General features: G+C 42.1%; 1 protein-coding gene across 3 annotated transcripts in view; it reads left to right on the plus strand.

The window, feature by feature from the left end:
- The first annotated feature begins 788 nt into the window (after window positions 1-788).
- LOC117257912 (transcription initiation factor TFIID subunit 4) overlaps window positions 789-23572 on the plus strand; it is a 96790-nt gene continuing 74006 nt past the window's right edge. Inside the window, exons 1-7 of one of the 3 annotated variants that reach the window (XR_013488013.1) lie at window positions 789-2204; window positions 4550-4710; window positions 14140-14292; window positions 15660-15812; window positions 16581-16703; window positions 18655-18744; window positions 19773-19982. Coding sequence is in view for 1 of the 3 variants with exons in the window: in XM_078161460.1 (XP_078017586.1) it covers window positions 833-2204; window positions 4550-4710; window positions 14140-14292; window positions 15660-15812; window positions 16581-16703; window positions 18655-18744; window positions 19773-19982 (2262 nt within the window). In the remaining 2 variants the exon portion in view is untranslated. The remainder of the gene's footprint in view (window positions 2205-4549; window positions 4711-14139; window positions 14293-15659; window positions 15813-16580; window positions 16704-18654; window positions 18745-19772; window positions 19983-23572) is intronic. The other 2 variants (XM_078161460.1, XR_013488015.1) reach the window with 2 other exon arrangements.

A 23572-nucleotide genomic window follows, 5' to 3' on the forward strand; every position in this document is an offset into this window, starting at 1 on the left:
AGTGTTATTGAAGATACCAAACAGTACATTTTCCCTTTAAAGAGAAAATTCAAAGTCGATGCTATGAACAATATAATGGGATACATCTTTCCAAAACTGCTAAGTGGAGGGACATTGCCAAAACAGATGCAACATTGCTTCTGGATACATTTCACAAAATGAACAGATAACACAAATATCCTTCTTTAATCTAAGAAGATAATGGCATGCAGGCTAATATGTGTGATTTTGAAGTAGTACTCTTCCCTTACTGTGTTGGTAAGGAGATATTTGTATGAAAGATTCCAAATATTTTTCCAGTTTAAGTTATCAACATATCTAGAAGAATATGGTACAAAAGCAGAAATACTAACAACATCTTTTTGAAATGATGAACATATGTTACTGTTATTATCCCATTACATAAGGTAGAAGTCAGGCAGACTTCACCCACTGAAGTTGCCCTCGGGTTATGTTTTGGTTAACAAAACTGGTCTTTCTGCCTCTCCTAGGATAATCAGAATTCCAGAAGGAATAGCATCCATAACAGTGGCAATCCCCTTTGGGATAACAGGAATGCCAAAAGTATTGAGGAATTCAGAGAAGCTCAAACGGAATTACATTATTGTTAAACAGTTTTTATTAAAAAGGATAAGGATTTATATTTGAACATACTGTGCATATTATTCCAGATAAAACATATTTGGGAGGAGAAATACGAAAAATATACAACTAGGATGCGGGATGCCCCCCCACCCCTCCTCTAATGACGTCAGATTCATTCCCACAATGCCTAGTAACACGCAGGCGCACTGTGAAAAAAAAAATATAAGACAGCTATCTGTGATCAGAGATGGCGGGCGCCTCCGACCCCCTGGAAGATATGCTCTTTTCAGAGGTGGATGAAAAAGCTGTGAGCGACCTAGTGGGCTCATTGGAGTCACAGCTTGCTGGCCAAAGCAACACAGCAGGTAAAGCAGACGAAAACGGAGGCGCTGGCTCAGTGCCCCCCGCTAACCATCACTTAGGAAAAACGCTACCAGCTCCAGTGGGCACCACAACACTAGAACAACAACAACAAGGACGGCGTAATAAACCTGAGATGCGCCAGGAGATCAACTCTAAAGACGTTAGCCTGGATAAAACTGTCACATCTCCGTCTCTGGGCTGTACCCCTGCTTTTGGCGAGCCCTCCACCACTTCGGCAGCCTGTGTGAACACCACTAGCAGCGGCTCGCTATCACATGGAGCATCCATCACAACACTGACTGCATCTGGTGTGTCAACTTTGGCATCTACGCCAGCCAGCATCGGCACCACATCCAGCCGGGGGTCTAAGGTTTGCCCGGGCACAGGTGAGACGTCGACGGAAGCTAACCCACCGAGGAAACGCATAAGCACCCCACGGAGGAGCGCTTCGGCTCGGATAAAGAGTTTGAACGGCGCAGCTGTAACGACGAGAAGGAACAGCAACACAGCGGTGGCTGAAAACGTTAGCTCTGTGGATACCAGTGCAGCCACACCGAACTCTACTCGACCGGTGACCTCCTCTATTAACACTTCGACTTTCACCCTATCAAACGCTAACCTCCCTTTAGGTCAGTCGGCTATTGCTCTCGACCGGGGGACTCCTACCATTGCTTTGCATAGACTCCCGAGTCATATTGTAGCGAGTATAGCCCAGAACGGCAACGGGACCAGTGTGTCGGCCTTGGTCCAGCAGGGCGCTCGCATAGGACCCATCACCTCCTCAGCTCCACAGGGAAACCACAGCAAAACGGTCACAGAAACTGGGGCTTCCAAAACAGACGATTGTCAGTCCAAAATTGTAATGTCAAGCCAGTCTGGTAGTGTCAACTCTGTAATAAACACTGTTTCCTCTGCGCCTTCTGTTGTCACACCACCACCAACAACTACTACAGCAGCAGCTACAACCACCACAACAGTAACCCAGCCTATGAGCTCTGCAACAGCTGCTGCCTGTGTTACAGGGGTGGCAGCAAGTTCAGTATGTGCTACTGGTCAAACTACATCAGTGACCACCACTATTAGCATGGTCAGGCCCACAGCCCCCTCTCCAACTCCTGCTGTGGCCACCTCCGCACAGACTCAACCCCGTCCTGGACTTACAGCACCTCAAAGGATTGTAGCCCCCCAGCTGATTGTCAGACCACCTCAGCAGCAGACGACCATTCAGCTGCCCCCTGGGTTTACCATCCCACCGGGTAAGGTTTGCAGGATGGGGAGGAGAGCAGCAAGAAGATGCTGTTCACACCTGTGTTAAAATACCTGCGTCTCATGGGTTTGGTTGTCAGTGTGATAGAGTGTTTGTGTCACTGTCCTCGGTATGAGGATCCACGTGCATGTGTGGCATCCTCTTGTTGTCCCATGTTTGTCTGTTTGTGTTGGGGAAGCTTTTCAGTTGTCCTGTGTTTGTGTGTGCTATGGGACAGTGCCCGTTCCTAAGGTAAAACCTGCCTTTTCATATATGCTTTTATTCATAGTAGCTGTACTGTGAGTTTTAGCATGGGTGGCCCCATGGGGAATCAAACACTTCACCCAGCCGTGATGTGACAGCTGAGCTGTGCAAAGTACTACATTTACACCAAGCATCCTTAACAGCCCACAACAAATATCACAATTGTGAAATAAACAACAGCGAATAAGACAAAAACTTTGCAAGTTTGCAGTCAAACTGTCAAATGAAATGTATCTGTACATTTTACTAATTTAGGTGATGCGTCTCCACAAGAAAGCAAGCCTGTAAACTCTGTCACGTTTATAGCCTAAGGCAAATAACTTGATGAGCTCACTGTCAGGAAAAGACAGGACTCTTTCCAATGAAATCATATAGAAATCTCACCACCAATGTAGTCACACATGATGTACTGTAAAAATGGTAACAACTCTCATGACTGTCACCAACATTTCAAAGACTTATTTTTCCTAATAGCACTTCCAAGAATAGTAATAAAAAAGAGCTCCTCTGCCACGTGAAAAAAAATCAGATGATTCAAGACAACAGTGTGGTAGAATTACTTTCTATAAAGTGGCTTATGCTTGTAAAACAATGACCCTCCCTTTCAGTGGATTTTACTTTTTGATTATTACTGCTGCCTGAGAAAATGCAGCTCAATAAGTGGAGACCTGTTGCCCTCAATTTTTGTGTTGTTTCAATCGAAGTAAAGTTGGGGATGCACAGGGAAATGTTTTGGGCAACTCAGATGGAGAAGTGGCGCTCTGTGTTTTTTAAATCACTCTGGAGTGTCTTGTTTTGAAACATGAATATAATTTTTGTAAGTGTAAATCACTTTATTTTCTGATACTGGGAGAATTACTGATCTAAATTGTTCCAAGATTATCAAGTGTATCAAAAGTCCTATGTAAAAAATTCAATTAACATACATACAACAACATATATGGTTGCCAAAATAAACTGGCATAAGTGTATGTTTTCCACATTTGCCAGGTAGCCAGCCTTTATAAAGCTGCTCTTCTGTCATAGAGTAAGACTGGCAGGTAATATCTGTGGAGAGTGGTCATGTGGGAAAGTGTGCTCCCCAGCTGTTTTGTCTTGAATGATGCTCTGAGTCATCTCACCTCAGGAATAATGGCTCAGTCAGATAGCCGAGAGAGATATCAGAAAATGCGATCAACCTCTCGATTGACTTCATGTCTTTTTTTACTCTATGGAAATCCTGCAAAGATAAACACATGTGTAATAAAACATTTTATCTTGACCTGACATGGGCTACCTCACAAGCGTGACATTATGCTAACTGCAGTCGTAGCCTTTCAGAAAGAGCAAAGAGTCAGTGTAATTAGCTCATGATCAGAGCTTCAACTCAATTCCTAATCCTTTGACTTTCATGTGTGCCTTAGTCTGATTGCCAGCAGAATCTAGATCTTTCCTTGGAAGGTTGATATGAGGAAGCAGCATTGTAAGTAGTGTTGTAGTGCAATGAAATAAACACTAAAGCATGATGAATTGTCCTGATATATGAAAATAGCAGATGTTATTTCCTATGTCAGGATGCCTTACACTTAAACCATGTCCACTTACCACAGAAGAAGCTCAGCATTTTGTCTGCAGTCAGTTTAACCCATGGTTTGCCGTGTCTCAACCTTGGTAATGTTCGCTTTGTGCAGGTAGCACAAAGCCAAGTACTGTTGCAAAGGTTAAATGCAGTTTAAAATTCCTTATGCTACGTATTCCTCATTTGCTACACCTTTATTTCCATTATTTTCTCAGTCTTAAAGTTGTGTTGAAGTGCCTTTGCCACTTAGAAAACTCTTCCCATTTATCATTATGTAATAAGACTCTAATTGGCAGGTTAAATATTTCATTTACACTGACTGCCTGTGTAGAGTATTTCTTTTAATCACTGTTTAAGCTGCCAGAATTTTAGAATACAAACCTCCCTTTTAGGATGACACTTGCCAGTAGAATCCACAAATCTACCATTCACATCCAGTATATAGTATACATGTATTTAGCTACATAAAAAAAAACATTCAGTGACTGTCATGTTATAGTGTTATTCTAATAACTGTACCCGTGTATCTCCAGGGATGGTGTTGGTACGCACAGAGTTGGGCCAGCTGGTGATGGTTCCTCAGCAGGCTTTGGCTCAAGCTCAGGCTCAAGCTCAGGCTCAAGCCCAGAACAGCATCTCTCCACGACCTGCCACCCCCACAACAGGAGCATCCTTCAGAGTAACAACTCCTCAGGTGAGACTCTGCCACAGATCCGAGGTGGAAGCTGCCACCTAAAGTCTTTCATTAGCATGACCACAGCACAGAGCATTACTGCACCTTATTGATTCTCTTCAGCTTGACAAGAACAAGAAGAGGAGACAGGTTAAAGAGCTGTGCTGTTAAATACACATGGCCTGGTTTTGGAATTTATCAGGAACCACGCCATAACTGTTTTGTTTCTCCTTTGTTTCCAATGGCGGAACAGATAATGGATCACGTGATTTGTCTGTCCACATGTACGGCATACACAATGGGCTTTGCTCATGAAACATTCCTGTGCTGAGATTTAATCTTAAGTGGGTGATTTTTCGATGGGTAAGAACACACAAGTGTTTTGTGCTTGTTAATAAAATTGACAGTAACAGGAGAGTAAGTAGTAGAAGAGAAGGGCTGCCATCTGGATCAACTGTGATCCCATTGCTGCCTGTTGGTAGATATATTGCAACACTTGGCTTGTGTCACTAATAAGCCTGAGGGAAACACCCAAAATTAGCAATTATTTTCCCTTTTACATCTTGCCTGTACTAGTCAATCACTATTAAGTGCATGTATAATGCGACCCAAAAATGGCATTATGTTGCTATTACTTACTATCTTTACTGTGATAAACTCATCAAAAGTATGACTTGCTGTCTTCCTACATTTGTAATGTTACTTTAAAAACAGAAAACACATTCTATATTGTGCTCTTTACTGAAAATGATATATATTAAAGCCAACAGCAAATAGCCTTGCTTTGGTTTTGCTAGGGAAAGTAGGAGGCATTGTGTAGACAATTCCTTGTTTCAGCGTCATGAATCGGCCGTTTGTCAGTTGCTGTGCTTTTAAGGCGAGCAATGGGAATAAATAGAAACACGGCATCTGATAAAAGTTCAGCTCAAAACGGTGCTTGCAGCCAGTTAGGACACCTGTTCCATCTGTTTCAAATCCAAATTGTTGCCATATTTGTGAGACTCACTCCGCCATGTCTCGACTCATCACCCCAAAAAACACACAAACTTTAGAATAAACGAAGACAGTGTGCGCCACTCCTCCCACCTTTGCTGAAAGTTGATCTCTTTCATGTTGCAGAGACCAGCCTGGGCTCTAAAATGCACATGGCCTGTCAGACACTAGTGGTTCTGTTAGTCAGTTTATCAACATAATATTATATTAATCACGTTGTCATAATGCTTATTACCAAGGCAATACGAGCTGGCTTGAGCTCTGTGACACCGTCAGCGCTGGTTGCTGATGTAGGCTATTTTTTGCCAGAACATGTTATAATGACGTGCTTGTTCAGCTAGTTTGTATAAAATCAAACTGGGTTACTCCTGGCAAAAATAGACCAGATATGCAAAGACTGGTTAGTCTGGTGCAACCAGGACAAACAAAGGATCAGAAATGAGTGATGCTCGATGTAGCCAATATGATTTATCTGAAACAAACAAACAAAAAAAAATGCACGGGTCAGCTCAGATTTGAGCCAATAATACATATGCCACCTTTCCTTGTGTAGCCAATAGAATATTTTCTTTAGGAAAAATATCCCCGAATCGTACTATCCATATTCTCCAGTGCATGTTCCTCTGTATGAAGCCAAATATATTTTTGTCTTTGATTTATCTAAGCAGCATAGTGAGTAGCACTTTCCAGTGACGATAAGCTCAGATCAGTTCAGGTCAGGGGTTTTCAGTGGGCATAGAACTTTGTATCGTCAGCATAAGAGCATAAAGGGACTTTATGCTGCTACATAATGTGGCCTCGGGGGAGCATATTGTCGTTGCGTGTGAAAACAGCGTCTCCAAATTTGGTCAAAAAAATATCTATGCTTGGATGAATATCTGAGCTCCATTTTATCATCACATTTCACCACCTAATTGCATCCCTGTGTGTACGGCAATGCACAGAAAGCTAGCATAGTTTCAGCTAACGTAGCTAAATAACACAGTACCACAGCAAGAAAAATAAAAACATACAATAGGCTGATGCTTAACTGTGTCATTGGAGCACTGAAAAAAGGTAGTTCCAGCTCAACCGAATTTGTAGCATGTCATGCTCGTCACGCAGTGACAAGTGTTGGGCAGCAATTTGTAGCTTCGTGTCACCAGCTTCCACTGAAAATGACTTTTAGCCTGTTGCTTTGTCACCGGCAGCCTGAACTCAACATGAGAATGTGTGTCAGGGCAGATCTGGGCATATTTTAAAGGATCCGTTTTGGCTAAAATAAAGCTGAAAAATGCAGATCCCATCTTTACCGTACTCAGCCTGATAGATACTTAATATCACATTTGAGACCAGGGCCAAAAACCTCCATCAGGACATCCTTGTGTATATTACTTGTCATATTTAAAGACGCACTGCATTGTCCGAAAGGTGAAAACAGGGCCATTTTTTTTTACCTCAGGAAAAGCCCCCGTTTTGGAGACATATGGTCGTCAGCGGTCATGGTGAAGATAAATGGAAAGGGCTGAAAAATGATTAACGTGGGACACCATACTTAAGATTTGAAGATGAAGAAGAGTTATTATCCAGGACAACAAAGAAAAGTTTGATCACAGAGACGCTGTATGACTATGGACAGCTCCTGGTGCTGAAATAATAATCTACAGATTAATAACAGGAGACAAAGAAAACCATTTCATTTGAAACAAACCTAATTCATCTGAGATTTGTGTGCCAGAAACACAAGCGATGGTTATACTACTGTACAGTAACAGTTTTGTTGCAAAGAAAATAGTGGCCTGGCATCGGCAAATGTGGGTAAGATACATATATTTGACATATACCACCCAGTTATAAAAATGTAGCTATTTTATTTTAAACCAATTTGAAAAATATATACTTTAACAAAATAATTTAAACCATACATATATTTGTGTTCACTCCACCTGTAAAGCTTTGCTAGTACCCTAAATGAACACTTCCCAACATACACTAAGTGCCATCCCCTGTCCTACACTAATGAAAGGCATATTAGCTGTTAAGTAGTCCTGTCATTGCCCTTAACTAACTAAGGACCTCAGAACTGACATTAGTGCTGCAGAACGGCTGCCCTTGTTAGGAAGTGAGGATGAGTTTAATGCAGAAGATGGTTTTCTATACTGGGATTAGTGAAGTGGAATAAAAATAAATACAAGACAATAATATGTTACAACCTCATGTTCAGTTTTAGGCATTACGTTATAGTATGGGACGCACCAGTTCCCAGTTCTTTTCGTTTTTATTTCACTCAGCGCTAATGACCTCACCCCTCTTTGTGCGAGAACATCCATGACTGAAACTGTGACATTGCACATATTTCCCTTATGTTTCAGTCTCTTGAGCTCTGCATGATTTCTGTCAGTGTTAACGGTACAACCGGTGACCGCTGTCCAAACGAATTCGACTGATTAAATAGTAGAAACTTTGATCTAATTACGTGCGAGTTCATAAAGTTGATATAGGCTGGGCAGCTCCTCATTAAGTGAACAGCTTAGCTCTACACCCTAATTGGGATGTGATTAATATGTTTAACCGTGTAATTATAAGGAATGAATATTCTTGATTATTTTACGTATAGATTAAACTGAGATTAATAGGTGAATTAATGTCTCAAGGCTCCTTAATGACTCCATGGGGTCCTCTCATCAAAATTTAACGAGCCACTGAAACATTAATTGGAATTTGCTTATTATCACCTGTGGATACATCATTCATGCAGAAACCTGAGCTTGTGCTGCTGGGTCCACACCTTTGGAACTTAATTGATTTTAATAATGACATTACGAGATAGTTTGTCTCTCACAGTTTCTCTGTAAATCAAGTAAGACAGGTGAAATACCACTGATAAATATTTCTTCTGATTAGAGCATCTTAACTAACTCTTGTCTCCCTAATTCACCTCAGAACATATGACACCGACATCAGATAGGGCGATTTGTTCACATTGGCGTGCTGTAGTGCTACGCAAGTTTTTAGAAAATTTACAGAAATAAATACACAAAAAAAGATTTTCTTTGACCTAAAAATTATTTTTTCTGCAAGGCGTGAGTTTAATTCCCTTTAGACACATTTCAGCAACATCACAGCTCACCTCAGTGGGGTAGTTGAGGTAATGTCAGGCTGCGCTGCAACAAATGATTATATTTTTTATCAATTGATTTACTGATTATGTTCCTGATAAACTGATCAGTGTTTGGTCAATAAAGTGTCAGAAAAAGACAGTGCTCGTTGCAGTTTTCCAAGATTCAGTCAAACTGCTAGTGGTGCCCGACCAAAAGTCCAAAACCCAAATACTGAGATATTATTCATGCATATTATTATTTATTTGGCTATCACAAGAGATGAAGAAAAACAGATAAGACTCAAATTCCCAGAGCTGGAACCAGTTAATCTTTGGCATTCTTGCTTAATACATTTTTAAATCAGTTAATCATCAGTTAATTCAAGTGTTTTAGCTCTAATATCAGATGACTTTGTCAGAGAACAATCCTCAAATCCCAACACACAGTGTTTTCAAACTCAACTTTGGCCTCGGTTACATTTTTTAGAGCATCAGTGAGGAGGAAATGTGGGCGTTTGTTGGCACTATTTGTCGCTATAATAAAATCAGGTAGCGTGTCCTCTACAGACTCCTGTGATCATCTAATCGGTCTGGCACAGAAAACAGCATTTATCTTGCACTTGAAGTCTTTACATTTAGTTTGCAGACGACTAAAGACATGCCTGACAATTTATTTTAAACTCATCTTAGGGATCAGGAAAAGAATACACACAAGTTTTCTAATAATACAGTGAGTAATGCAATTGAAGTGGCTTTTAAGTAACTCCTGGTTTTAGTCATTCGGTCAGATTATGGATGGCAAAATAAGCGCTTGAGAGAGAAGCCTGTTTTTTCATTTCAAGGCTGAGTGCTCAGTTCTATCTCAAATGTTAAGAATTAATTTTCTTACAACGCACTCTTTGATCTGGCCTCTCAAGGCTGCAGTAAAGAGGCCCTCTAAAGATCTTTGGCGCCTATTCATCATATCACTAACTGCGAGGACAAAAGACTGACACTAGAGGGCGGCATTTCATTGTCTTATTCAGTTCGGCTAAACTTTCATCTTTGGTTCTACTTCTGCATTCACTTAAGAATTAAACGGTTTCCTGCTCCTCTTAACATTTTGTACTCAGGGTCACAGTGAGACATGTGTCATCCTTTTTTACAGTATGAGTACTATAAACGGTATGTCTGAATGCAAAAAGGAAACAGAGATTAAAATGATGTGGCAGTAGTAGTATCAGATCAGACAAGGAAATACAGCCTACAGTACCAAACACCTTTATATATAAAGCAGTATGTCCTGGATTAGTGCAGATATGCCATAGTAGTGTTTGGTGTACCCTTGTCTGGCAGTATTGCTACACTACAGCTTTCAGAGGCCATGTAAGACCTTTCAAAACTGAGATAAAGTTTTTCTTGTTAATAGAAAATTCCACCCTCATGCTTTTGTAGACCAAAAAATTTCATTCTGATGCATCCTACGACAGCTGTAATTTGATAAATGCCAAAATCAGTCCCATCCAGTCTGTAGACTCCACAGCAGCCCACTGGCTTCACAGACAGAAGTCCGCATCGGTTACACAATGACGGCCCCCTCCTGCCTCTCTCCTTGTACCTGGATCCATCCTGATATGAACCCCTCACAAAAGAGAGTCGCAGATTGTCATCGCCTCTCACAGTCACGCTGATGACAAATTAGCGGGCCGCGGCGTTGCCATCTCGACAGGAAAAGCAGTAGCAGGGAAATGAAAGGGAATGGTGTTTATTCCCAGAGCTCAACCCCTCTGTCGGCCTGTCACTCTTCCCATGACCCTGAGGGGAGAAACGGAAGGCATCCTGAGCTTCCTTCCTTCCATACCTGTTAAATCATTCATCATCCAACTGCCTGATTATTTTAAAAAGCTAACAAGGCTTTGGTTCACGAGTGTGTTTGTGTGTGTCTGTCTGTGTGTGTGAGAAGGAGAGAGCGTGAGCAAGAGAGAGGCATAGCTGGCGGTGGGATGCACCCCGTGGCTCTTACCACCCCCGCCATCACCCCCATCCCCTCATCCCTCGTACACCCACTTCCCCCAACTTCTCAGTACAATAGTCTTTTGGATCCTACAAAACTTTTAGTGGAGGGGAAACTCCCTCCTCCTCTTTCTTATCCTACTTCTTCTCCTCTGTGCTCTTTGCCTCTTTCCCTCTGTCCTTGGCACGGTTGTGGGTCTGTTTGTGTGTGTTTTCATTTGTGTGCAAGACAAGTGCAGTTTATCATGTGCTTGAATGTTTGTGTGTTTGCCTGTTCTCTCTGCTGTCTGTGTGTTAGTGCTTGTGAAGTAAGTATGTGTGGGTATGTGTGTGTGTGTGAGTGGTTTGGCCTGCCTGTGAATGGAAGGCTGTGTGCCAGAGGTCGGGGCAGAGGCCCTCTTGGGTTGCCTTGGCCCATAGACAGCATAGCAGCGAGGAAGTGTGTATTTGTGTGTGTGTGTGTGTGTGTGTGTGTGTGTGTGTGTGTGTGTGTGTGTGTGTGTGTGTGTGATGAGCCACTGGGCATCACCAGGGTTTTGTGGCAATTGGCACTCACTGCCAAGCCTTCCCATTTGCTCTTGTGTTTTAAACTCACTAATAAACAAACCTGAGTTATGATCAATTTCAGCATCCACCTAAATAAATCCTTTTTATTAAAAAAAAAACTCTTTGTCTATTTTGTTTCCACTTGCTGTTTATTGTTATTATTGTTTCCACAGTCTTTCATGTCACAGACAACCTTCCATTCTTCATTATGCTCTAAGCTTATTCCACATATTTGCAACCAACCTTTAATACATATGTCATGATTGAGAATATTGTTCCGGTGTTCCACTTGGAAATTTAGCGTGCCTGTTCCACACACTGTATATACTGTATATACACTGTATATACTTTGCATATACTCCATGTGTCTGATTTAATCTGATGTTTCGACCTGATAGTTCACATTTTGGTACACAGGTTGAATGAGATAGCAGACAATGTCAGGCTCCAAATACAAATATTACACCAAGAACAATCTGGGAACCCATAGGCTAGCAGTCTGGCTATGATTTAGCCCCTGGGGGCAACGGCCAGTGTTTCGAGGAGGTGTAGCCAACGAATATCTGGGCCAAGACTATCACTTCCGTACACTGGTCATTGTTTACAGTTCATTTAACAACTTGAGAGAGGTCCATTTAACATTTTGGATCATCTCTATACAGAGATATGGGTATATGAATGCAGACAAATAAAAAAACAGCTAATATAAAGACAAACTGTCGTCAGACAGTAGCTGATGGGTTCCAAGATTGCATTTCAGCCGATGCATACCGCCTCTTTTCTCTTCACACGGACTGTTTACAACTGTAGGCAACCAAAGCCTGCTCACATGTGATTGGTCAGTACTACTACAAACAGAAACCAGAGTGCTGACGTATTGAAATCTTGTCCTGTTGCATACAGATTCTGCATTCATATGTGGGTATCTGTTTATAGAGATTTCATCTAGTGGTAATACTTGACATCTTGCTTATTTTGTGCATTAATTGACAATGAAATGAAACATACCAACTCAAGAAGTATTTTTGCAACCTATTGTCCAATTACTTTTGGTCCTCTGTAACTGGGGGAATGTGTATAAAAAGAACTGTATGTACATATCCTCAAATTAAAGCTTAATGTCAACACTTAAACCTCCCAGTTAATGTTTCAAATCCATTGTGCTAGAGCAAAGTGCCATCACAAAAATACAAAAAAGAATCTGTTCAAATATTTAAAAGCAACACACATGTGCACGGGAATATAGGCAATCTAATTTTGTCATGTATGTTGTGCTTCATCATTTGTAAGCAAGCTTTTATCTCTCTGCCATGTCTTCCATGTGGTGTGTGACTGTGACCATGAGGCAGTGTCATCAAAACAGATTGCTAGACTTGTACGCCACTGTGTACTGTAGTAATTAGTCCCTAATCACGGGGGAGTTCAGATTCAAACATATTTATTTCTTTATTCCTTCATCAGGTAATAATGTTCACTCATTTCTGTACTTTTATCATTCATTTGGTGACCAGTAGTAAAGGAGATTCCCCTGCAAAAAAAGCACTTGAGTGTGAAAGTGTTTATCATTTTGGTTTTGGTTATAATGTCTAAAATTTTGCTGCAATGTTTGGAGTTAATACTGTTGATTTACTGTAACTGATGGGCCGTATCTTCATACTCCTCTATTGCTGTAACATTCAAGTCAGGTCTCTCATCATAGACAGCATCAGGAATAATAGATACACAGGCATGTTTCTCGGAGGAATTGGGTCTTTGTAGATGGCGTCTTATGCTAATTTCTTCAATAGTTGCATTAGTCATACCAATTAGTATGGTGTCTGCAGGTTTCATTAAAACAAATGCCAGTTAGATAAGCTAATTTCTCACTGGACAAATAATGGTTTCCAAGAAACCCCAGCCTCTACAAAATAATCATCTCATGTCTGTATTAAATAGTAAAAGCTTTCAAATGCTGAGACCTTGAATAACTTAAAACATGGGCAATGAAATTAAGACAACGTGGGGCTTTGTCAGTACCTACACAGTACTCATGATTTTTTTTGCCAAAGGCCTCAGGAGTCAGTGAATTAACATTTCTGACAGTTGTGACATTAGAGATTAAAAAATCATGCCTTAATGCTAAATTATGCTAAAATCACGCTTTGAAAATGGCAGTTTATCTGTTGAGTATTATGCTGGGTTAGCAGCAGTATTTAGCCAAAAAAGAAGTGCGTGCAGAGCCAATCAGGCATCTGCTGCTGTTTCCTCTGCCAGACAAACCACCAAATTTCTTATAGACTAGAACCTGCTGGTCCGATTTACACTTACCATCGGGACAGCAAATGACATTCTCCTCTACATTAGGTTCTGTATAGGTAAATGTCATCAGTATTGTGGGTTCTGTGGACACACATGTTCCTCCCTGCCCGCCATGAGACCCCAGTAGTGTGACACCCTGACCCACTGCAACCAATCGCACATGCTCTTCTCTGTTTCAGTCTTCAACACTACCAACATGCTGCCACCTTCTTTATTCCTTCCTGCTGTCATGACCTTTCCTCATCTGTCTGCGAGGCACGCCACTGCTCTTTTCTTCCTCTTCTGTTCTGTTTTTTTTTTTCATGCTGTCCCAGTCTTTTCTCTGCCCTCCATTCCCCTCCTCCTCACTCTTTCTTTCGCCTCTGAAACTGACACATGCTCACCTTTGCTGTTTTTCTTTCTTGGTATCTTTTGAGGTGCCTTGTATTCATTTATCTCCCCCGTTTCCTCTTCCTCACCCATTTTCTTTGATATCTGAATGCTCTCTGTTTCCCCCGTTCTTCTCTCTGGCTCTTTGTCTCGCTCTCTTTCTTTCCCTGCAGTCTCCTGTGACCTCTCAGACCACCAGGCAGTGTCCTTTGACCCCGGCCAAGATGGTACCGTCTCCCTCTCCCACTCCTTCCAGCCCTGCCCTCCAGACCTCTTCCTCTTCCTCTTCTTCCTCCTCCTCCTCCTCCTGTCCTGCACTCCGCCCAGTGAGATAACCCTCCTTTACTTGCCTGTTTTTCAGTCTTCTGCTTTATGTTTTCTTCCTTTAGCATCCCTGATGAATGATAGGTGGAGAACCAGGGTGGGGCTAAAATGAACAAGACCCTTTTTCTGGAGTTTGTGAATGTCACTGCTTAAAAGACGCAATCATAATTCATTACTGTTGAGGTTTTGAAATATCCTTCAAAGTTACTTCAGAATGTGATCATTGAGTTTTTAAAGATACAATGATGTAAACATAATCGTGTTAGCAAGTTATTTGTTTGCAGAGAAAAATGGAAATAATAACTGATTTCCACCAACTGCAACAAGTATAGCTGCGGGGTATTGCTGCTGCCCTGGCTACTCATCATAACATGATGTGCTGCACACTGGCACTGGTGGAGATAATATTTTAAGTTGAACTCTTCCATTCCTAAGGAACTGAGGCTCTGGGGGATCTGATCAGACCCAGTGTTTCCTATCCAAATACTGAGTATCCATATTGCATCTAGGCCCAGCTGAGATGCAGTGCAGATTTAATTTCCCATATTTGAATTAATCTGAGGAGAAGCTGTGATCTTTGACTGAAAACATGTGGTATACTGTACATTTGTGCTCAGAGTACATTGCTGTGGCTGTTTGGTACCTTGTGTAGGCTTCAGGATTAAATACCTTTCCCTCTGTGTTTGGGAGATTTCTCATTAAACAAGCACTAACCAGGCAGCTCTTCAGTGCAGATAGAAATGTATTTTAGCTCACACTACACAAAACTACATCACATATGTGGATGTACGTGTGGCCTTGCCCCCATCCATATGTGGCTTGAGTGATGAGACCCTAATGTGTCCTGTATGCATTTTGGGTGCATTCACACCTGTATTTAGAACTGTCCACTTCCGATTGCATCACATGAGATGTATTTTATTGCCAAGTGTGAACAGGCCCTGAGAGATACCAAAGAGGTGATGAGGGCTTTAGAGTGAGAGACTGCTGATGGCACCTCATCTGTTGAGCAAAATCTGTGTTTAGGATGTGAGATATTTTCTATTCATTCATCCCTTCACATAATATTATGAAGAAGTAGACAATAGGTGGCTAATGTTTGGAATTGCCAGTTACAAATCTTGATAGAAAACTTCCCAGATCAGGTAGGTGACTATTAAGAAAATCTCAGATGGCCTCCTGTCTTTCTCAGCCTCTAGCTTGTCACCACCTCCCCTTCCTCCTCCTTGTCTGTTAAGCGATGTCCACCGAAGTCAGGACACCAGATGTGACAGGAGCGCTGTGGCGCCTGCCTCCTGTTCTCTGTGGCCTTGCTGCAAGCGAGGCGTCACGTCCTGTTTATCTCTCTGTCTCTTTCTTGCTCTTCCAGAAGGGCCCCGTGGCGCCGGCCGTGGCTGTGACGGCTCCACAGCAGACCCCCGTGGTTATGGCCCCCCAGGCCCCGGCTCAGGCTGCCTCCCAGCCAGTGCAGCCTCCGCAGACGGGCATCACCGCGAACCCCGGAGGTCCTGTCGTGTCCCAGGTCCGTTCTCTCTCTGCTGCCCTGCCACCCCCCACCACCCACACTCCACCCTCAAGGGCGCAGGCACTGTCACAGCTGCCAGCAGGCTGGCTGTGTCACAAGCTCAGCCCCGGACCCACAGCCTCACACAGCTGGCCGTACACCAAGAGTCTCACACATGCCCACACACGTTCGCACTCATATATTCACACAAGTCTATACCAACCCAAGGACATACAGAAGCAGACATAAAGGCACATAAATGCCCGTACACATCCAGGAACACATAGACGTACAGATACGGCCATAGATGCAGGCTCACATGCACATAATTAACACAGAGATACAGAATCACGCGCACAGACTCTTCATATATTCAGGCTACAGTTTGTAGCCACTGGCATTTTGAGTGGACAGGTGCCATGTCTCATTTGGCTACAAAGATGACTGGCCAACGAGCAATGTGCTCTGATTTGTGACTGATGCTTGTCAGCCTCTTTATCACTCCAAGTAAATTCATTCTGTAGTATCTCTGTTAAGTATTAATAAAATACATGCAGCTCAAAAACAAGAGCTCTCCCTCTCTACTCAGGATTTGACCCAGCGCCTTTTTTTTTAACATCAAATACCGATCCGAAATTGGCACTTATCCTAGACTAATAACAAAGGAAGGATTATTTCTGTGGAATAAGATCTTTGATCCTAAAATCTCTGAGACAGTGAGCAATTTGTAGCTCGTGCTGCCAGTTGTTTTTTTTTTTCTGATAATTGTTTTCTTGTCTTCCACAGGAAATGCAAGAGAATGTCAAAAAGTGTAAGAATTTCCTGGCCACGCTCATCAAGCTGGCGTCTCACAACTCTCCGTCCCCTGAGACTTCCAAGAACGTCAAGGCTCTGGTTCAGGACCTGTTGGTGAGCTCCAAAAACAGATAACCAAACACTGGGCTTCATTCGCCAATTTCTCCTTAAGTTTTTTCTTAAATTTGTTCTTGAGAAATATCTTAAGAAAGTCTATGTCAGATCATCACTCATAAACCGCAGATTTGTGTGCACCTGTGTTCTTATAATAATGAATCCCCTTGTCCTTGCAAATTGAGAGCTCCTACCTGTTGATCCTAATTAGCATAGGTAAACACCCCATCAATCCCCATAAAAGGGCATGAGACTGCAGGGCTGTGTACACACACAGAAATTGAAAAGATAAGTCAAGAGAATTAGGTCAAGAATGCCCAAACTGAAGTCTAGAGAGGGTGGAGCACTGGACTCCAAACGAAAAAAAAAATCATCATTATCTATGAAGTGGAGATACTTCTGCAGGAAGGGGTTGCCAAACGAGTTGTCATATTTAGTAGTGTCAGTAGTCAGTATAAAATAACACAGAAAAAGATGCATGGAATGCTAGTAAATGCTGTATCTGGAGATGGGCGCACAACTGATAAAGTAAAACAGAAAAAAAGAGGTTCAATCTTGAATCTTAGACCAAAGAATTGCTGCCAAATAAAAAGGAGAGATGCTGACCACTGGTGGGTGACAGACAATAGACTGTATGATAAAGATGGACGACATGACAGCTCCCCAAAAGTGAAGCCAAAACATCTCAATCTCGTCCTGGTGGCTGGCTGCATTATAGGTCATAAACCTCCACTCCATGTTAGCAGATGGGACACAGGCCAAACTCGAAAATCAAAGTACAAGTTAGGTAAATTTTTCCCAAAGATGGTTTCTGTCATTTTAAATAGTTATTTTCATGCTATGTTTAATTGTTCATTTTTTTGATAAGTTTGTTATTAATTAGTTATTTGATGATATAAAAAGGTGGGTTGATGTCAATTGGTTTGCTCGCGATCAGCGGTGTTGCTTATGATTGGTCAGACAGCGTGAACTTGATACTGTGGAGATCCCAGACTTTGGCTCCGGATTTCGTCACCAGCGCAAGATGGAAGCTGCCTCATTAGGGATATTTTGGCTTCATTTCTGTACAGTGGGGTTAAGTGGAGTCATGTCGTCCATCTTTACATACAGTAATTAGGACAGGCTTTCCCCTTGTCACTCTCTGCAAGTAGATCTGCATGATCCTGGTGGAAGCGTCCACTCTTCAGGGCACTATCTCCAACATCTTGCAGCAGCAGTAAATATGCCATTTTGTGAGTAGACCTAGGGGGCAGAAATAGGCCTGTAATGGCATGACCAGTTATTAATTATTGTATGATATGGTGAAAATAATTATTAAACAAAATTATGAATTATAATACTAGCATAGTAATTCACATCCTATAGTGTTACACAGCTTTAGAACTGCGGAAAAAAAACAATAACCAATTGTTTTGCACAAATGTAGATTATGTTGTTACCTAAGAACAAATCTCAAATAAGAAAACATAGGTTAATGTCAGAATCTCTGGGTTTAAGAGGGAAATTTCTTCTTAAGAACAGTTGGTGAATGAAATGTTCTTAGGGCATCATAGAAGTATTGTGCTTTTGTAGTTAAGAAAAGTTTTGGATCCTGTCAGCTCATGTTCATTCACATTTTGCTGCATTTTTCAGCAAAGAAGAAGAGTATTTTAAGAGTCAACCTTGAAGGTCTTGACTTAAAGTTGACTCTTGAATGTATTGTTGCATTGAAAATGTTAAACCTGTAGATGGCAGCAAGAAACCCTCCTTGTTCTGTCAGGAAATTTTATCTTATACACAGTTACACATTCATGAGCTGCGCCCTGAGGTGACAGGATGGGAGCTGAGTAGCTGATCATCAGCCCCGGTGATGGGATGTCGTCTTGTTGTGTCACCATGGTGTGCTCAACTTACTGTTCTGTACTGGGTTCTCTTGTAAACTGGTGTTTGTACTTTACCCTTCATCTGACAGGATGCCAAGATTGAACCAGAGGAGTTCACCAGCCGGCTGCAGACTGAGCTCAAGTCGTCTCCACAGCCTTACCTGGTGCCCTTTCTCAAGGTGCGGTTCTTGCTTGTAAACCTTTATTAAACCTTCTCTGTAAGTTTGCTCCATCAACTTTTAAAACTGCCTTCGTTACTGACTGTGGCAACAGTCAACAAACTTGCCCTGCAGCTGGTTCTCTGAACTGGTGGCTTTAAATGCCCTTTCACTACACTTCTCCAACCCTTATTTCTAAATTTTTCCTAAAACCGGTCTTCTAAATTGTTCTTTTAAACTGGCTACTTAATAATCAATGTGAATATTGCCACATACACCTGCCTCATAAGGTAGTCCTCTTCACTAGGGCCTACATTGACAGAAGACTGGGCCCCTTTGCTCTAAATTGACCCCTAAAATAAAATTGTTTCCTGAGCTGCTCCCTTACCTGCCCCTTAAATCCCCTAGCGTGTCTCCTTAAGCTGGTGCTCTCATGTATTTTCCTAAACTGACCCCCTAAAGTAGTCCTTTCCCTGGCACCAAGGCCAGTGATGACCAGGCTTGACAGTAGAATGATACACACACATACACACACACCCCCCTCTGGCCTGACTTCTGACTGTGTGTGACAGTGGCCCCCGCAGCCGCCCCTGCCAATAGCCAGCAGGTTTCTCCAGCCAACCGTGATGAGCGTCACATCAAGGCGGCCGACCGCCCAACCCGGCCATAAACACATGTTGTCATGCAATGTTAGGTCGCTTGCGTCAAAAAATCTGCCTGAAATAGTCTGAATGGAGCAACATCAGCTCCTCAGGTCGACTTTGACAGTGGGAAGTGGCTAATGGCTATGCTTCATGTACAGCTATACATTTTCATCAAATGAAATTCAGCAGTTTGACTGTAGAAGTAAATGTTCTTTACAACATATATACAGGTATTGTCACATCTCAGCAAGGTGTTTCTTTAGCTGCCATGTGTTGGATAACATTATGCTAAATTAGCCGCTGACCACAGCACTGTTTGTTTGTGCAGCTGTGTGTGGTATTTTCTCATGCATGTCCATTTTGCTCTCTGACTACAAACTCTGGCCTCTCTCTGCCCGTCAACAGAAGAGCCTCCCGGCCCTGAGGCTGTCTTTGCTGAATAGTCAGCAGTCCCTGACCCAGCCTCCGCAGCAGGGAGTCAAACCAGCACCCGGCGGCCCCCCTCCTGCCATCGTGGCCGGGCCAGCTGTCCGCATACGCCACCCTAACAGCGTCAGCATCACTACGGGTGCCAGCGCGCTGCCCGCTGGGACACTCGGACATGCAGCTGGCATGGTATGTATGGAGCAGAGCAGATGGAACAGACTCCAGTGCAGACACATTGTTTACCTTTACAGTTTATATTGAAATTGAACTGAGGTCCAGTGTCACTTTCAACGATGGTGATATATCAGTATGCATACGGTCAATATCTATGCTTATGTAAGGTGTGTGAGGATGGGGGGTTAAGAGCTGCAGAGGTCAGGTAATAAATGTGACAAATATTCACCCACAATATTCCTACATTTAATATACAAGTGCTAATATGTGATGGATGCAGACCTGCAGGGGTTGATGGGTCTTATACAAGGCTGAATTATCAGGCTAGAGAGTGTCACAGTGTCATGGCTGAGAGTCACACAGCCACCAGTGACTTCGAGTCACACCCAGCTCACAGACTCACTGAGGAGTCACACTGAGCAGAAAAAAGGAGAGGTTTTATGTGAGTAGCACGTGGGCTTAGGACAAGATATGCAAAGTGATCTAAACAAGATCAAGTACAATCTAGACAGATAGTAATGCGGACACAGGAAGAACTTTCAAACTCAACACAGAAACATTTTCTTGGACACATATTGTAAACCTGTAAACTATACACACTGTGGAGATGCTCAGTATGACCAAACTGTACCACTGGCTGCTGATCAGAGCAGATGGTGTTCAACCAGGCACCTTGATGATTATTGTTTATTATTATTTTGCCAAGAATTTTACAGCCCATTAGAAGTGTATTGAAGGTGATATATATAAATACAGTAATGTTTATTTATTTGTTATAGGCCAGTAACATTTCTGACTTGCCATTAGTATGATGAAATTATAATACACTAATTATGATCACCAATTTTTATCATTTACGTTAACTGTTATTTTGAAAACAGTGCTTCAATTGTTGAGCTTTTCTAATTCAATAAATTATACTTAATAGTCACATAAAAGTTTCACACATTAGGCCTTTAAGTACACTCTATTAGGATGCTTTCTTAAACAGGTTTAAACCACTATCCTGTGGTTGAAAAACACACTCTGCTTTGGAAGCTTTCATTTCAATGACCCAGGCCTGGATCTGAGTACACATGTCTGCACAGTCCAGTTCATTTAATTTGTGTGAACACTGTGCACCATGGTTCATCGGCCCGTGACCAGGTCCATTTGGAAAGGTGGTCTTGAGTACGGTTCATGTGTACTCGGGTATGGTTCGCATCACATGTGAAAAACAGCTGTACCAAAACATGGAAGTGGAATGCTGTTTAACTTGGATATGGGCACAGCACACACCGATCTCATCCTCTGTACTGCTGATAAAGGAGGAGGGCAGGCAAGAGGGTCGTTTTTGGCATTGTCTCCAAAATATAAACCATAGTAGGCATAATGAGAAGGTCGACTCCTTTACATGGGCTTGGGATCTTGCAATCATCGCTCTCGTCTCATGACAACATAAACAAATGTCACATAGATGATGACACAAGTGTACGTGTGGGTCAATCGTAATCAAGCACAATACCAATCAATTGTATCTAATATGACAACAGCCTTAAAGATGGAGTCAGCAGTTCTGGAGAAAGTTTCTTGATGTTAGAACTCAACACCCAAACAAATACACCTGCCTGTCAGCCTCCCTCTTGCTCCCACTGCCTTTCTCTTTATATATTCATGGCAATTCCTCTGTCCTGTGCACTAACATGAACGCCCGCTGTTGCTGATTGGCTGAAATTGTGTTGTGTAGCTTGGTCCGAGCCACCTTGTTTCCCATCTACAGAGCCAGGGCTGTGTGTAAACACCAGATTTTTTTTCCCAGCACACACACAGAAGAGACAGCGAGCAGATCGTGAGAAGATATTCAATGAATTTGGCAAAAAATGGCTGATAGTGACTCTTACTATAGTTACTTTATTTAATTGATTGATTGATTTGTTTATTTTGTAATCGTGTTTGCTTCACTGTGTTTATATTACTCAGCAGATTGTCACTGAAAATGAAACGCAAGTCAGAAAGAGAAAATTATAGTGACGACACCTTTCAGCCAAGGATGATATGATACTCTATCCCAGTTCAAGATGTTTTTGGCCAGCCTTTCCCCTGGCAACTGGACAAGTAGTACCCAAGGTTGTGAGCAGTTCATCCAGGGATAGTGTGGGGATACAGCTGAAGTAAGGCCAGCTAACCTGCAGGGTCCTGCACTGGACACCAACAGCCTCATTCAACTCACAGCAGTATCAAGTTACCATGGGTGTGTGGGTTTACTGTAAATGTGTGTGTGCACACGCACAGTAAAAACGATGTGTTCACACAGAGGAGAGGCAGTCTACGGATGGGTCAAGCGAGGTCAGACTCAAGAGTGGTCTCATCCAGGCAGAAGGGTGGGCAAGCTAGAGGGTTCTCTCTTTCTTTTATTACATTTTTTCTCTATCTTTCTCTCACTTTTCCTCCTCCTTCCTTCTTTCCAGCTCATCTCACCATTTTCCTCACTAGTTCCCTCTCACTTGCTTTCTCTCTTCTCCTCTTTCCCATCCTCTGCTCCCTCTCCATCTCTTTCCAACAGTTTCTCTCACTGTATCTACCCCCGCATCGCTCTCTCATCTCACTCCCTCCCTCCCTCTACCCGTTAACCGTTGAAGGGTGAAGCGAGGTAACTAGGTCAGCCCCGGGTCAATTTTAAAGCAATGTGGCGGCCGCAGTCTATGTCCAGAACACGCCTCTGGTCTCTCTCCATCTCTCCCGTTCTCTGTCACGCACACACACATGCATAAAACACCAACATAAGCTATCACACAAAACATTAGTAAATGATCGCCCCTGGCACATCAACAGTCTGAAACCAGACAGCTAGTTGAATTAGGCTAAAAAATACTCTGGTACAACAGTAGTACGGGTAACATTTCTTACATGGAAAATTCTGAAATGTAAGTGTAATAAATGACTTGTAAAGTGTAAAAATTGTAACTTAAAGTCTATAGATTTAGTGATATTTTATTTAAGGGTTTTTCATTAATTACACTTACTGCACAAGGGTATCCAAGTATGCATAGTGATTTTCAAAATGTTATTTTATATATCTATATATATATATATATATCTACTGTTACTGTAGATAGCATGACGTGGTATAGATTTATTACGACTTGTTTTTATTGTAAGATAAAACAGTGTTTCTTTAACACATTTAGGGAAGAAGATCCAATTAAAAGGTCAAATTTAAATTTATCTAAAAACTTTTTTACAGCACGAGTCAAATAAACTTGATGGACCTTAAACCACCTCAGGGCAAATGACATATTTGGTGAATGGACTTGGTAAAACTGTGAAGAATGAATAGAGAGTTGCAACTAGGCCACATCTCTACATAGCAGTTTATTCTTCACTGCAACAATGTGTATTGATGTACAAATGTATAGCCTTAGTACACGTTGAGTTATATATAAAGACGCAACAGTTATATTTTCGACCCTGTTCCTCAAGTAACATAACTACCACAACTCTTGGGAAGCCAACAAAGCAACCTCACAGGCTACGATACATGTATGCAGTCATAGATAAGCTGCGGTGTATGCGCTGTTTGTGTGCTAGCATGATTGTTTGTGTTGCAAGTTGCATGAGTCCAATGT

This window comes from Epinephelus lanceolatus, chromosome 2 (genome assembly GCF_041903045.1).
Source record: "Epinephelus lanceolatus isolate andai-2023 chromosome 2, ASM4190304v1, whole genome shotgun sequence".
NCBI lineage: Eukaryota > Metazoa > Chordata > Actinopteri > Perciformes > Serranidae > Epinephelus > Epinephelus lanceolatus.